Below are 15,296 nucleotides of genomic sequence, written 5' to 3'. Positions count from 1 at the left end.
AAGGCTGCTCACTCAGCATTCTAATCCAGCTAGATGGCCATGTGGGGCACGACCTGGCTCCAGGACACAGGTACGATCAAAACGCTGTGTTTAGGGTGAGTCCACCGCTGTTCTAATGCCCCAGCGTGGGGGGTTTTGTTGAAAGAGCATTTTCTGAGAAAGAAAAGATTTAGATGAAGGCAGGAGATGAGTAAAAGCTGAGCTCATGCTAGAACCCAAACTCTTGGCATTTCGGTGACGCGGTGTTAGGGCTCGGGGTGGGGGAGGCGGTTCCCTGGGTGCCCTCCCTACGTCTGGTGGCGGAGAGAAAAGCTTCCAGAGCAAATCCAGTCGGGGAAAGACGTAAACCCACCGCATTCGGAGCCGCTCCCGGAGGCTTCCTCAAGGTAGGGTACTAGGGGAGCTCAAGCCTAACTCCGACCTAACAAACCACATTACAGTAACCCACCAGCCGAGGACAGCCGCTGCCCCAGCCCCCGGCTGCCCCGGACGGGCTCCCGCCGCACTCGGGAGCGCCGCGCCCACCGCGGCCCCACCCGGGCCCGGCCGGGGACCCCCCCCCCAACCCCCACGCCCACCCCGGCACCACCTACCGCAGCCCCGCCCCGCGCCGGCCCCACGTGCAAGGGCCCCACCCCGGCGCCCGCGGCCCTTTAAACACCCCCCCCTCACACACCGCCTCCCCCCGCCCGCCACCCGGACGGCAGCCGGAGAGGGACAAAACTCATGGCGTACAGCCAGGCTCCTCCGCGGATCACGTCCCGGGCGGCCCGGCCCGAGGGGCCCTCCACCCCCGGCCGCAGCCCCCCGGCGCCCCCGAGCCCCCAGCGGCCGGGCAGGGGAGTGCGGGGCGGGGCCGGCGGCCGCGCGGATCTCCGCCGCCGCCCTCGCCGCCGCCGCCTCCGCCTGCCGCTCGGGCCGCCCGCTCGCCCGCCGCTGGGTGCGCTGCACGCGGGGGGCAGCCGCGGTGCAGAGGTTCATGCAGCGGCGGCGGCGGCGGCGGCTGCTGCTGCTGCTGCTGCTGCCGCCGCGGAGGCAGACAGACCGGGCGCTGCCGCCGCCGCCGCCCTTCCCCCGGCTCCATGCCGCCGCCGCCGCCGCCGCCGCCTCCGCCTCCTCCTCCTCCTCCTCCTCTCCGGCGAGGGGCGGGGGGCTCCGGCCCCGGGTGGGCACCGCTCCGCGCAGCGCCGCTCCCCCCTCTGCCCTCGGCGGGGGCGCCCGCCGCCTCCTAGGAGCGCACGCTCCGCGCGCCCTGCCGGAGAGAGGGGGCGGGCGTGGGCGGGGGCCGGCGGGCGGGCGTCGGGGCGGCGGGGACCCCGCGCGGCGGCCGGAGGAGGGGGCTTCCCCGGAGGATGCCCGGCGGCGGCTCCCCGCTCCCGGGCGCGAGCTGAGCCGGACCGGCAGCGGGCGGCGCGTCGCCATGCCGGCGTGACGGGCGCCCCCGGCTGCCCGCGCGGGCCCCCGCGCTGCCCCACGCCGCGCCGCGCCGGCGCCGGGCGGCAGGATGGGCTGTATCCAAAGCATCACCTGCAAGGCGCGGATCCGGCGCGAGAACATCGTGGTGTACGATGTGTGCGCCACCATCGACCAGTGCCCCACGCGCATCGAGGAGACCTCGCCCATCGTCCTGCGCTACAAGACCCCCTACTTCAAAGCCTCGGCCCGCGTGGTCATGCCCCCCATCCCCCGCCACGAGACCTGGGTGGTGGGCTGGATCCAGGCGTGCAACCAGATGGAGTTCTTCAACACCTACAGCGACCTGGGCATGTAAGCGACCGGCGGCGCGGAGCCGGAGCGGGGTCCCTGTCCCCGTCTCTGCTCCCCACCCCGACCCTCCTCCTCAGCTCCTTCTTAACGCTCTCCCCATCCTCTTTCTAAACCTTCCTCCCGCCTCCTCTTCCACCTCCCTCCTCCCTGCGCTTTTGTTTCAGTGACAGGGCGGGTGTAGGGAGGCTCCTCGCGAAGGCATTTTCTCGTGGTTTGCTTCTGACTCCCCGTGAACGCGAGGAGGACGGTGCGGGGTGGCGAGAACGCGACAAGGAGGGCTCGAGAGACGGGCGTGGGGGGGGCTGGCGAGTGCCCTGGGAGTTTCGGGGCGCCGTCTCGGCTTGATGGGGCTTCCCGGGAAGAGTTTGGGGGGACCTGTGGAGAGAGGAGTGGCGTGGAGTGCCGGGGGCGCACGGGCTGTGCCGCGCGTCCTTTGGAAAAGCCCGAGAGGGCTTGGAGGAGAAGGTCCCGGGCGTCCGAACCGGACTTGCTGGTTGTGCCCTGGTTCCCTCGGCTGTTGAAGTCGAACCCTTGTGCCCCAGGCCGGGAAGCCTGCAGGCGTTTCCATTCGGAGCCGCAAACCCGGCAGAGCCACCTATCTGGCTCGGCGCCCTCTGGACGAGTTGTGCGGCGGTGGGGAGCGGGAAGGCACCTTGTGCGAGCAGCCTGGGGCTGGCGCGGCGCGGGGTTTTCCTTGGGCTCCAGAAAGTACACGTCTCCTGGCTGTCCAGGGTCCTTACTTGCTCCAGAACTTTGCTCATTGCGGCGCCGGGAGGGATTTCCCAGCGCCCACCGGCGAATCCAGTCGGCGAGCTGGGAGCTCTCCAACTTCGTTCAGCAGCGCCGCTCGGTGCGCGCCGAGGTGGGCGGCTGCGGGGAGACCCCGCACGGCGGCGACTCCGCGGCCGCCACCGGGAGCCCGCAGCCTGCCCCAGAACCGCAGGCTGCGGGCTGTCGCATCCAGGACTTTTTAGTTACTCACTTGCTTAACTCCCTGCCGGCCTCCTTGCAGAAGCCGGCTCTGAGCAGTTGGCGACCACAGTGGCTAAAAGCTTTGGGGCCTGCATTGTACCTGTGTTAACGGTGTTGGTCTAGAGCACGTTAATTAGCCTGCAACCTCTAGAGAAACCCTTTTCTGGAAACCCAGCCTCATTTCATGTATTAGCCGAAGACTCTGGAGCTCCCAAGGTTCATGCGTTGAATATATGGGGCAAGAGAGTTTCTATTTTGAAACGCCCAACTATCTTTTGCAATAGCAGTTCACAGGCTTTGTACTGCACTCTGAGAGCCTGGAAGTTAACACTAGTCAGAGGTGCTGGAAGAAATTTTGGCGGGTTGTTTTGTTCCCCCTGCCTTCCCCACAAAGAGTTTGAACTTTTCTCTTTCAGCATAAAAACTCAGTGCTGGAGGAAGCGCATTCCTCGTGAAGATAGGCGAGAGCCTAGTTTCTTCCTATATGCCTCTGTTCCCTGTGTTCTTATCTTTCTGGAAGACAGCCGGATGTAAGCAATGGGGACATATTATTTTGGGTGATTCATGCCATTTAAAAACAGACACACCCTCCCAAGGATGATTATATCAAAACACAGGGGTCTCTTAAAGCTGTTCTTTTAGAAACCCATTATTTCCAGCCAAGTCAGGGAAAGGCCTTCCCTTTTGTCCTGGCCCTGATGGCAGTGTGCACCTTGCGGGGGCGGGGGAGGGGGTGCGGTCAGTAATTGCAGTCTGGGGCCCCTGCAGAGGAAGCCAGGAAGGACTGAGCCAAAACAGCCTCACTTTTCCCCAGACTACACAGCGAGGCCTCTCTGTTGCTTTGTATCTGTTGTGAATCAGTAAAGCAAAAGCAAACAAATAAATAATTTCTTTCCATAAAAGAAAATATCTTCTACCTCAGGAAAAGCAGAGCTGAGATATAAACACAGTAGTTGAACTTCTTGAATCTGGGGGAGCGTGTGTCCACAGTGGAACCAGCTTTATCGGGGATGAACCGGTGTTAGGTCCGAGGGGCACTTACTCCCTGACCTTCCCTTGCTGAATTCTTGCCTCTGGGGCTTGGAAAAGAGCTTTGCTTTTAAACTGCCACTACCGGTATTTTAAGATTCTTGGTGTTCATATCAATGGAAGCAAAACAAAACCCAAGAAATCGTGAAGCATATTATTGGAGATCCGGATCCAGAGCCCACCTGTTTTCACACTTGCAATAATTGCTCTGTTTAAGCATACTTTGGAGGCCAAATCTGATTGAACCCACAAAATGTTTATGCCCTGAAAACTTAGCCAGTGCAGACTCTTTCGTGGAACCTCATATTGCATGAAAGTCTGCACAGTCTGTTATTACACACTTTAGCCGGTATCTTGAGTGGGGGAAAAAAAACACCAGAGGCTGAATTTTCACCCCGTGCAATGCTTTTGTTACATGAAGCATGATATGATCGGAGGGTATAGGTTAGAAAGCTGCCTTTTCAACATTTTAAAAGGGACTGCCGGAGGAAATCCACAATTTAAAATGGCGAGAAACTTCTGGTGACAGACTTAAAAGAAAACATGAGCTTTTGTGGTTTAAAGTTTCAGCATTTCCAAGAAGGAGTAGGTTTCTGAAGGAGCCTTTGAAATAGTTGATGATCATGACGGCTGGAGCTTAATTTGAACTTGAACTCAAGTGATTTGGAACTTCCTCACATGATTGCCTAGAACCCAGGCTGGTGAATATTCACGGCCTCTTACCTGTTTCTCCTTTGGCCCTGCTGAACCCCGCGAGTGCAGCCCTGGTCCAAGTCTTCATCTTTGGGGAAGGAAGGACGTCTGGTTTTTTGTCAATCATTCCATCAATAAACAAATATCCACCAAGCACCTCTCAGAAAGCAAAGGACCAAGAGGGCAGCTTCATCGTTCCTCATGTAGGAGGGAGGGAGGGGCACGTGCAGTACCAGGCTTTGCTCCCAAGGGGTGTAGCAGAAATGCTGGGAGAGGGGCGGGAGGCCAGGCAAGGTCTTCTAGAGGCAGAAGGACTGGAGCTGGATGTCAGCAATGGGCAAGATTCAGCTGGACAAGGAGGGGGCTCGTTCTGGAAGGGAGGAACAGCAAATACATGGGGACAGGAAAGTCTCAGGTGTCTTAGGAGAGCATAAGGAGGCCAGGGTGGGGCTTTCGAGTAGGAGAGCAGTGGGAGGTGAGGGCCAGAGGCAGGCCAGGGTCTGCTGGGAAAGGCCTAGGACAGAATGACCTGGAAAATAGAAGGTTGAGGTCCCGTCTTCTGAACCAGTGTGGAGAGGCTCTTCATACTTTCTTCCTACCTCTGCAGCGTGCAGGGGCTTTCAACAGAGATGTAAGACCTTTGTGATGAAACGGTTTAGAAAGCTAAAGAGCGCCACCCAAGAGGTTTCCAGAGTGAGGTGTGGACAAAGAATGGGGTTCATGTGTCAAGGATGAATGAGGTGAAGCTGAGGTCAAGGGGAGAACAGACAATGGCTAAAGGCGCTCCCCACTCTCTCTGAGCCCGTGTGCGTCGTCTTCTAGAGCGGTAAAGGGATTGTGCTCAGCCTGGGGCTGGGAGACCCTTGGCCTGGGCGAAACCTGCAGAGCTCATAACTCGCTCCTGCCCGTCTCTGCTCCTCCCTCAGAGTCAATGTTGATGCGACTTGGACTCTACCTGCCCACCTTTGTTGCCAAACCAGTCCAAACCGAGCTGGTTTCTATCCACTCCAGAATCGTTCGGGCGCAGTTTGTGATTTCCAAGCCAGCAGGTGGTTTTGAGAGACTCACTCTTTCAGCAATATTCCACATAGTTGACAGATCCCTCCATCTTGAATCACTCCCATCTGTTAGCTTTATGCTGTTCTTCTAGCATTTTCTCTGTCTTACCTCAGAGTACAACTCATCAGGACATTCCCCATCTGATCCTCTCCCGGGAGAATTGTATCCATCCCAATGGCGGTAGATGGCCTGTGTGATACGCGGTCGCCTGCAGTACAGGTGTGTGTGTGTCGATGGACCTTTTCCACTTGTCTGTCTCCAAGGCATCTCAGGCTTCATGTGTCCAAACCGAAACTCTTGATTGCCGCCATAGCTCCCTCCCCAAATCTGCATCTCCACCGATCTGCCCCCATCTTGGTATAAAGAACACCTCCAGCCCCTGAGCTGCTCAGGCTAAAACCTCTGTGTGTCATCCTAGAATATTTTCCTACACATCCAGTCCATCATCAAAGCCCGCTGGTCCTGTCGGTGGCGTAGCTCTGTAATCCGGCCACCACTCAAATATCCTCACAGGACAGGTCACCGTCCGCCTTCACCTGCTCCAGCAGATGATTTCCAGCCGAACTTCCCACCTTCATTCTTGCCCTCCCTCCTGTCTCTTCCCCACACACTGGCCAAGTGAGATTTTCAAAATGTAAATGTCATCACTTTCCTGCTTTAACTCTTTTACTGACTTTTCATTGAAATCGGGAGGCTCTGTGAAGGCCTCTTCCCAGTCCCTGAATTTCTGTTCTTAAGCGATGTCAGCCTGCTTCCGTTTCCAAAACAAATAAACAAATCGCTTCTTCATCCCAATTCAGAACTTTTCCTTGTGTTGCTCTCTGTCTGAAATGCTCTTCTTGCCCACTTTTTCTAGCACATTCCTACTTCTTTTTCAGGTCTGAAGCCTGAGCTCGTCAGAGGCCACCCAGATTTCACAGTTTAAATTAAGGTTCTTCTGTTCTCTTGAATGAGACACTATTCTTTTACTTGTTACAGTTTGTAAGAACGTAACTGTACGTTTACTTAACACCTGACCCTTCTGCTAGAATATAAGCCCCATGAGAGCAGATATCACATCCGTTTTATGCCTTCTGAATGGTGCTTAGCTCCTAGCAGATACTCCATAAACATTTGAAAAATAAATGAGCCATTCTTTCCGACCTCAAGTACTCTGTGTCATCTTCAACAAATTGTCTCTCTCTTCAAAATCAGCTTTTTTTTTTAAAGACTTTTTTTTTTAATTAGAGAGAGTGAGAACACAGCAGGGAGGGGCAAGGGAGAGGGAGAACCCGGAGCAAACTCGGTGCTGAGCACAGAGCCCAACGCAGGGCTCGATCTCATGACCCTTAGATCACGGCCTGAGCTGAAACCAAGAGTCAGATGCTTAACTGAGGCCCCCGGGCACCCCTCAGAATCAGCTTTTCCCGTCACACCCAAGGCTAACCCGATCAAGCTCTTGAACTCTAGACACCCTAGCCGTGGCTTAGCGTACACACAGTTTCACGCCGCTCTGCTTTCGTGTCGTTTCGTTCTGCGTCGCCCCAGCAGGTCCGCTGCTGCTCAGCACAGGCCTTCCCTCTGTCACTTCCTCTGCCTCCATGCAGATCTGTGCACCAGGAGTGGGGTTCACCAAACACCGAAGCCTCACTTTCACGTCACCTGTGATCAAGTGGCATTCGGTGTCTGCCCGCAGAGACGTAACCTGGAGACGGTGTCATAGCACCGTTCGCCCGTGTCACTGCCTCGTGGCCAGAATCTCAGGACTGTGGGTGCTTTAGTACCCCACCCCTTCGGATCATTTCCCCCAAAGCTAGCACTTCCCTTCTTGTCCGTGGCTGCACGCGGCCTGCGCGTCGGTGTGGCTTTGAGTGTGGCCCGCGCCAGTCATAGAGATGGCTCCTTCGGGCATCTGATGAGACCCCCGGGCCACTTGCACCAATACCCACCCTGTCCCATTCCCGTTACATCCGCAGAGGGCAGGGCTCATGACCTGGGAGGGGCTAGAGCTGCTCTTCCCCAGAAATGTCGGGGACTCCCAGTCTAGAGCATCAGATGGGAAACAGGATCCTGTTCCCTTCTGAGAGTCCTGAGTGCCCTTGAAGGGGAGCTGGCCTCACCCTTTGCCTCTAATCTTCTCCATCTCGGAGAAGAGGAGCAGGGAGGATTAGCAGGTCTGATCAGGAAGCATTAAGCTCACTGGAGATAAAGCAGGACTCTGGGGCTGGAGGGGATGGGAGGGACCGGAGGAGACGTCAGGACTTGGGTTAGGAGAGGAGGTGAAAATGAAATATGGCTGGTGTCACCCAGATGCTACGGCGCAGCCGGGCACTGGGTGGGCAGGGACAGCAGGGTGTCGGTGACCTTCCGTCGGGCAGCAAAGGCAAGGGCTGTCTTTGGGGCCACGTCTGCAGACGCTCCATGTTCCAGGCGAAGAGAGAAGGCTGGCGATAGGGTAGGGAACTGCAGATGCTGCCGGTGTGGGGCACAAGATCCCAAACACCCCTTACCCCGATTTGTACAGTGCTCCGATCTCGGCTGCCCCTCCTACGACCCCGGGAGCTCGATGCTGTCAGTGTGCCCATCTTCCTGAGGAGAAGACTGAGGCTCAGGGAGGTCAGAGGACTCGAGGGCACAAGCCTAGCAAGTGGCGGCACGGGGACTGACTTCTGACCCTGTACCCTGCCTATCCGTATGCTGCCATGCTTGGCCCGGCTATGGCGGGGACCAGCCAGCACCCCATTCCCGTCAGCACTAGGAAACCTGGCGGTTACGGCCGCTAAGGCCTGGGGCCTCGCTCCTGCTTCATCGCTCCTCGAGGAGAGGCTCTGGTTGCCCAGAGGCCCCGGGTGGGTGATGCTGTAGTTCCCTTCTCATCTGGCCACTTGGGTCACGGATTCCGGAGGCGCCGCCGTTTCTGATGTGTTAACACTAACCAGGCCACGGAAAGTGGCCACCGTTTATGAATGGCTGTCCTGAGAAGAGACAGAACAGGAAGTCAGCAGCAACAGGGCGTTCTGGTGGCCACCCCCAGACAGGCAGGGTCCACGTGGTGCCGGGGTCCCTGGGAGGGGTTGGGGCACCCACACCAGCCGCAGAGAAACCCCCACAGGGTATCGGGGGAGCTGCCTGCTATTCTCACTGGGCCTCCCAAATCAGCGAGATACCCTGGAGTTGTTGCAGTGGGTTTTAGAAAGAGGGGTGCATGTGTCCAGGTGGCAGGAGAATCGTTCGCACCCAGGAAAGCCTCCCGAGAACGGGAGATGCGCTACTGAAAGGCCGCGAAGGGAGAGGGAGAAGCCGTGGGAGGTCTCTGTGCCGAGTGCTTTCCACGCACGGCCCCCACCCGGGAAATCTCAGCAGCCGGGGGTCCCTCCTGTGGCAGCAAGGTTCAGTAGCTGGTCCAAGCAGCCCCGCCAGGAGCCCAGGCCCCAGCCACCACGGCCCCCCCCTTTCTAACCCACTGCCTTCACTCCTAGGAAGGAGGCGCTCAGAACTCGCTCTGCAAAAGATCGTTGTCCCGCTACAGTTCCCTAGTCTTTTCCAAAAGTGTCCTGCTGTAGTACATTCCTCTGAACTGTGGGTTTCCTCCCTCCTTCGGAAAAGGAGAGAATTGTCCCGAGGTCAGGGGTGCGGACGTCTCAGAGCTCCCGCTGAGAGGGGCAGTAGACATTAGCAGTGAGAGCCAGCGCTTTCTGGGGGTGCAGGGGGCACAGAAGGCAGCCCCCAGCTCTCAGGGACCCTAAGCCGGCTAGTCTGGGCTGCAAATTGTAGCCCTGGGCCGCCGCCTCAGGAGCTTCCTTGAGGGTCCCGTGTCAGCCCCGATGGGCAGCGCGACAGTCACCAGCCGACGACTGTCTCCCAGACCCCTCAGTTCCTGGACTTCAGATTCTGCTTGTGCCTCAGACTCTCCAGATCGGCGCTGTTCGGACAGATGATCAGGAATAGAAAGAAAACCCCCTTCCGGTGGCGAAAGGACCCTTGGCTCACCGGACCAGCATCCCCCTGGCTCCTGGGAATTGTGGTACTACTGTTCCCCTCCCAAGGCCCCCTCAGGCTGCCATGTTAGCCCTGGGGACCCTTCTCCCTCGTTAGGTTCCAGGATGCTAGCCGGAGGGAGCCAACAGCTCCCTGTACCCGCTGAAGATGGCGGCTCCCCAGTGCCAGGGTTCAGGTCAGAAGGCCAGGGTTCAGGTTCGAGTCCCCGTCACATGACCTGTGGCAGATGCCTTAACAATTCAGTGTCTGCTCTGCACACATGTCACTGGGTGATGAGATCTGCCCTGTCGCCGTCACTGGGGGGTAAAGACCGTGAGAGAGCTCTCCAAACTGAAATGGGCTGTGCATGCGTTACTGTTATCATTATGGAGCGTGACCCTTGTCACCAGAGGACGACTCTCAATCAGCCTCAAGGACCAGGGAGGTCGTGGCTGTGGCCCTGTGGCTTCCGGGCAGGAAAGCATCCTGACTCTGAGGATGGGGGGCCCCAGACAGCTCAGCGGCTGCTCCCCAGCCCTGCTCAGAGCCGTGGCGTGGCGGGGAGAGAGGCTGGCTTTGCCCATGGGGAGCCGGGCTGTTTTCCACACGTACTTGGGGGTGGGTGGAGGCTACCCCTCGTCCCACCCAGAAGTCACCCTCTCAGATCTACTCTGACCTGTGGGCTCTGGGCAACATCCAGAACCCTGAGCCCCTCCAGTTCCTGGACGGGTTACCTGCAAGTCAGCCACGTCCTGGCGGAGACTCCCCACCCCATCCGGGCCCTCCTGAGGTAGCCGTGTCAGTCAGATGAGGAACCTAGGACTTGGGGACGATTCTAGAGGGTGTGAGCCATGCTGCTGCAGCTCTGGAAGGCGCTGTCGCTGCAGATGTCCCAGCCCAGGTGGGCAGGTAGGACCAACACCTGAAATGATTTGCATCCAAATTATCGTTAGTGTGTCTACTGTCATTAATACACTTTATTCTCTCCGTATAAAATGACTTTGTCTCTTTGTAAGAAGACCTCCCATAATTAACCTGAAGATAATCACGAAACATATTTAGGGCAACCATAATTCCCATGTCACACGTGGAAGAGGAGGCCCAAAGAGACCACAGAGTGCACTCAAGGTCACACTGGCAGACACTGGGTGGGGCAGGCTCAGCTCCAGCCCTAGTGCCTCCCGGTGCCAAGTGCACAGTCAGCCAAGCCTGGACAGGAGCTGGGAACAAGAGAGGTCACCCTTGAGCCTGCACATTGGGCACCTCTGGGCTAGTCCGCATTTGTGGCCTCTGAAGACAAGAGGGCAGAGAGAACACTTCAATGTATTCAACAGAAGGAAAGAGAAACATGCAGGCTGTCAGATTAAAGTGAAATAAATTTAAGACTGTGGTGTCTGATGGCACCTTACTGGGGTTTCTGGGACAGGCCTGCCTCAGAGAGCCTCTGGCTGGCGCTCTCCTGGGGCCTGACCTGTCCAAGCTGGCTTTGGGCCTGTGTCAGGCTGGGGCACTCAGAAGCTGTCAGAGGCCTGGCGAATGGGAAGTAATAAACCAGCATCCGCAGTCAGCGTCTTGAAGGGCAGGTGGTCTGAGGAGGTCGGGGCTTCCGGGCATGAGTGGGGGCCTAGACACACCTTGGCAAGTTGGGAGTGGCCAGAAATAGGCCAATGAGATGTTGCTTTGCTCTAGGCCCGGGTAGGGGACCGGGGTCGGGCGCTGGGGTATGTGGGGACCATGAGGCTGGAAGGGACTCAGGCTGGTCTGGGACAGGATGCTGCCTTACTTCCTCCTCCTAAGGGCCACCAGTCGGGCCTCCATTCCCAATGGCAGCCTTCACACCAGAGGCTGGGGGGACTCAATTCAAGACCAGATATTTCTTTCTTTTTTTTTTTCTTTTTTTTTTTCAGATTTTATTTATTTATTTAAGAGAGAGAGAGGGAGAGCAGAAAGGGAGAGCAGAGAGGGAGAAGCAGACCCCCCCACCAAGCAGACAGTCCAACGTGGGACTCGATCCCAGGACCCTGGGTCCACGACCCAAGCCAAAGGCAGGCGCACAACAACTGAGCCACCCAGGAACCCCTCAAGACCAGATTTTTTGAAAGCAACTCAGATAATTGAGACTCTGTTTCAAACGTTCATAAATAACCTTCACATTTTTTTAAGCAATTTGTGTCAGAAAACTAAGCCCCCACTCCCAAAATTTCTTCATGGCCTTTAGAGCCAGGGAGCCTGTCTGGTGCTGGGCCACACGTGGACTTTAAGGAAGGAGCAGGCATTTGCCTATCGTCCGTCTCCCAGTGAGGCCGTAAGCAGCTTACTCAGTGACAGTCAGCCGCTTGTTGAAGACGTGTCTCACGCTCAGGGCGCCACGTGCGCATCTGTGAGTGAGGCTGTTACTTTCCCCGTATCAGAGATGAAGAAACTGAGGCCCAGAGAGGTTGACTAACTTGCCTGGCGTTACCCAGCTAATCAGTGACAGCCGGCATTAGTAACCAGATTTCCAGAGACTCTGTGACAGGAGGCTGCCTTTATGAAGAATGAACTAATGAACGGATCGGGGGGGTTTCAGGAGACTGCCTGAGCGCTTGCTTTGGTCCTTCCTGAGCAAACCTGGGGAACAAAGGGTTTAACCAGATCGGAAATAGCCAGCCTCCTCGCCTCCCAGCTGGTCTGCTCAGCTGGCCAGGACATGACGTTAATGAGGCTGGGGTTTTGGGGTCGGACCCAAGGGACCCGCTCAGCACCTGAGTTCGCATTCTTTACCCTGCCGGCCACCTGGCAGGTGACCTCGACCACCTACCATTCAGAGCAGAGTCTAGATTCAAGAGAAACTCCCAGAAGACTGCAGGTAGCGGGCCAGCAGAATCATCCACGAGTCGGGAGTGTTAGGGCAACGTGGGGACTCATCTCGCCCCCCCCACTGACTCTTCTTTACAGACGGTGACTCTGAAGCCCAGAGAGGGGCTGTGACACAGCCAGTGACCCGAGTCCTTCTGACCCTGGGCACCCCTAGTCCGTGAAGGAGGAACTGGGTCACCACCCCCTCTGATTTCATCCCTGCCCTCACCACCCCGCTCCCTGTTTGCTGAGGGTCCAAGTCTCTGGGCAGATATCCCCAAGGGAGGGAGCAGCCCAGAGTCCAGGAAGGGCCTGGCCCTCGGCAGCCCAGGGAGGAACCCTCATCAGCCCAAGGGATGTCTGCACGGTTGCAGGAGTGGACAGACCAGCCGACTCCCACCCACCATAGACAGTCATTAGCAAGCAGGAAAGGAGAGGGTCTCCCCAGAGATGCCCATCACAGATGGCAGGAAGTAGGAGGGTCTGGCAGCCTGAGGGAGGAGGGATGTGTGGAGAATGTGAGATTCTGCCTGGGCGCCCAGCAACTCAGAATCCCTTTCCCCCCACTTCCCACCCCCTTGGGCTCAGGGGCCGATGCGGTACATGGGCCCCCGGCCCGCTGCCCACACACAGGCAAGGTAGCTTCATGGTCCCTGGCGGGTCCAGAAGAAACAAGATCCAAGAGGTGTCAAAGGTGACAGATTGGGGGGGTGCCCCCCCCCGACAGTAGGGCTCAGCTGGGAGGCTCCTGGGGATGAGAACAGCTGGGGCAAATTTGAGAGGAAAATCCCAGCAGCCGGGAGACTCTGTTCCTGTTGTGGCTCTTAGCTGGGTTTCTCTCCACCTTTTTTCCCTCATTGTTGTTCCCTTGAGGCCTTTTAGCAGGGGGCATGATCTAAGCGTGCAGCCGCTTAGTCTCAAGAAGGGAGGGGTGGAGGGGAACGGAAGCCAGCCGGTCAAGGTCAACATACCTTGCCCTTGGTGGGATCTAAGGGTGGGTCTAGAGGAAGGACTGCAGGGGGGGCCACGTGTGCCTCCGAGCAGCCTATCCCCTTGGCCCATCTGGTGGCTCCGAAGTTCTGTCTTCGTGCCCCTGCAGCCTGGCCCTCATGTTGCCTCGGGAAAGTCCGAGCAGCCGTCACGCGGTCTGCCTCCCCCTGACACGCTCCTGTTCAGCCTGGCCTTCCCTCTCAAAACTTGCACGGGGACCCACCTCCGGCCCTCCCTGGAGGACGAGGCACCCTCAGATCTCCTGGCCTTGTTGGGCCCCTCACTGTGGTCCTGTTGGCCTGCACAGCCTTTTCAAGTCCCGGTCCCTGTCCACCACGTGCACCGTCTCTGCGTCCACGTCAGCATTTCCCTGCCTGGTTTCTGGCCCTCTGCTCCTCTCGGGCCAGTCACCCTGTCAGCCGGGCCTTAGCCAGGTGCCTGCCCCGGACCCCCGTCCTCCTGGGCCCTCACTGTCAGACTCCCTCTTTCTCTCTCTGAGGTAGGACAGCCCAGAAGAGCCATGCTGTCCTTTGCCCTGGGAGGCCGAGAGCCACCCTGTCCCCCTCCACGTGCCCTCTGAGCCTGCACTCTTCCTCTCACAAGGGTAGGGGTCGGGATTTCAAAAGCCATGGAACAATCTTTATGAAGAAAATTGTTTGTGACCTACAGGGGCAACTAAACTAGCGTTCTGGAAGTCTGGCAAGGCAGCTGAAACTTGGGCCAGACCAGCGGGCCAGGGACATCGCAGAGAGGGTCGGGTAGGGAGGCGACAGACTGATGCGCCAGGCTCCAGGGCCAGCCGCTCACAGAAGTCTGCCACAGAAGGAGGGAGTGTGAAAGAAGTTGAAGAACTTGGTTCACTGCCCTTGTCCTCTTGGTGGCCATCAGAAAGGCCTGGGTGTCAGGCGCAGACCCTAAGATGTGGGAAAGAGGACAACTGATGGGTGCGGACAGGGCGGAGGGAAGCCACAGCCCGCCTGCTCCCGCCCAGCGAGGCCCAGCTCCTGACCTTTTGTCCGGCCCTGCCTTCCCGGGGGTGAACTTGGGAGACCCTAGCCGGGCTGCCACTGATCTCACCCCCACCCCGAGGCCAAAGAGCAGCCCCCCACAGTCTTCTCTGTTGAAAGGCCCTAGGGTAACCGTCTCTGGGCAGGTAGCTGAGCCGACCAGCCCCAACTAAGGGGTGCATGAGATGGAAGGGAAGGCTGGGGCTGGGCACCCCGAGATGCACCTCCCTCTGCAGCACAGGTGCGTTCCTCCTGCACCAGCCGCCGTCTCTTCTTTCAAATGACCCTGAGAGAGGACATCTTGTCAGAGCCCGGGTCCCCCCAGAGCATCGCAACACTGGGGGACCCCCATGGGGGTCTCAGACTCAGAGAGGGAACTGTTGCATGGAGAAAGCAAGGGTCAGACCTGAAGTTTGCCGAGAAGGGGTCATTATGCAGATCGGGAGCTAAGGGTCCCTTTCTCCTGCAGGAGCCACCAGGCCCTCAGCCTAGAATGGAAGGGGAGATACGGCATGGGTCCACCTGATGAGGTTTTCACGGAAGCCTTAGCTGTCAGCCCTTAACCTTGGGATCTGTGCAAACTGTTCCGTTTCTCTTTAGCCAAATGGTCGAAGGGTCGCATGGGCCCAGGACCTGAAGCCGGGACGCTTGGGCACAGCACCCTCGGGGATGGACTGTGAGCACTTGGGGCCTCAGATGGTTTTCTCTCCACTCACATCGCACCACCATTTCTGTTGTGTGTGGTGGTGGCTTAAGACTCAGGAGGGAAGAGTCCCAGGCCAGGGACCCCCACCCTGGAGAAACCACCAGCCCTGAGCCGAGAAGACCAGGGATGCTTCTGGATCAGCGTACAGGTGTGCTGAGTCTTCACGAGGAAAATCCGTCCTCCCTTGGACACCGAGAGGGGTTATTCTAAGATTTACTCTCAGCATCTGGTGCTTCCTGAAATGTCTGGGCATCAGAATTAGGATCTAGAATTTCACC

The 15,296-nt window shown here is 57.9% G+C and overlaps 1 protein-coding gene across 2 annotated transcripts in view; it reads left to right on the top strand.

The window, feature by feature from the left end:
- The first annotated feature begins 295 nt into the window (after nt 1-295).
- Nucleotides 296-15,296, top strand: part of FAM78B (family with sequence similarity 78 member B) — a 78,238-nt gene continuing 63,237 nt past the window's right edge. Inside the window, exon 1 of one of the 2 annotated variants that reach the window (XM_080824755.1) lies at nt 296-386. Coding sequence is in view for 1 of the 2 variants with exons in the window: in XM_080824754.1 (XP_080680880.1) it covers nt 1,505-1,767 (263 nt within the window). In the remaining variant the exon portion in view is untranslated. Of the gene's footprint in view, nt 387-1,378; nt 1,768-15,296 lie in introns of those variants that run through there. The other variant, XM_080824754.1, reaches the window with a different exon arrangement.

The sequence above is a fragment of the Martes martes genome, assembly GCF_963455335.1.
Source record: "Martes martes genome assembly, chromosome: 15".
In the NCBI taxonomy this organism is placed as follows: Eukaryota; Metazoa; Chordata; class Mammalia; order Carnivora; family Mustelidae; genus Martes; species Martes martes.
The sequence above is the reverse complement of the archived record's forward strand: the minus strand, read 5'-3'. Positions and strand labels throughout refer to the sequence as shown.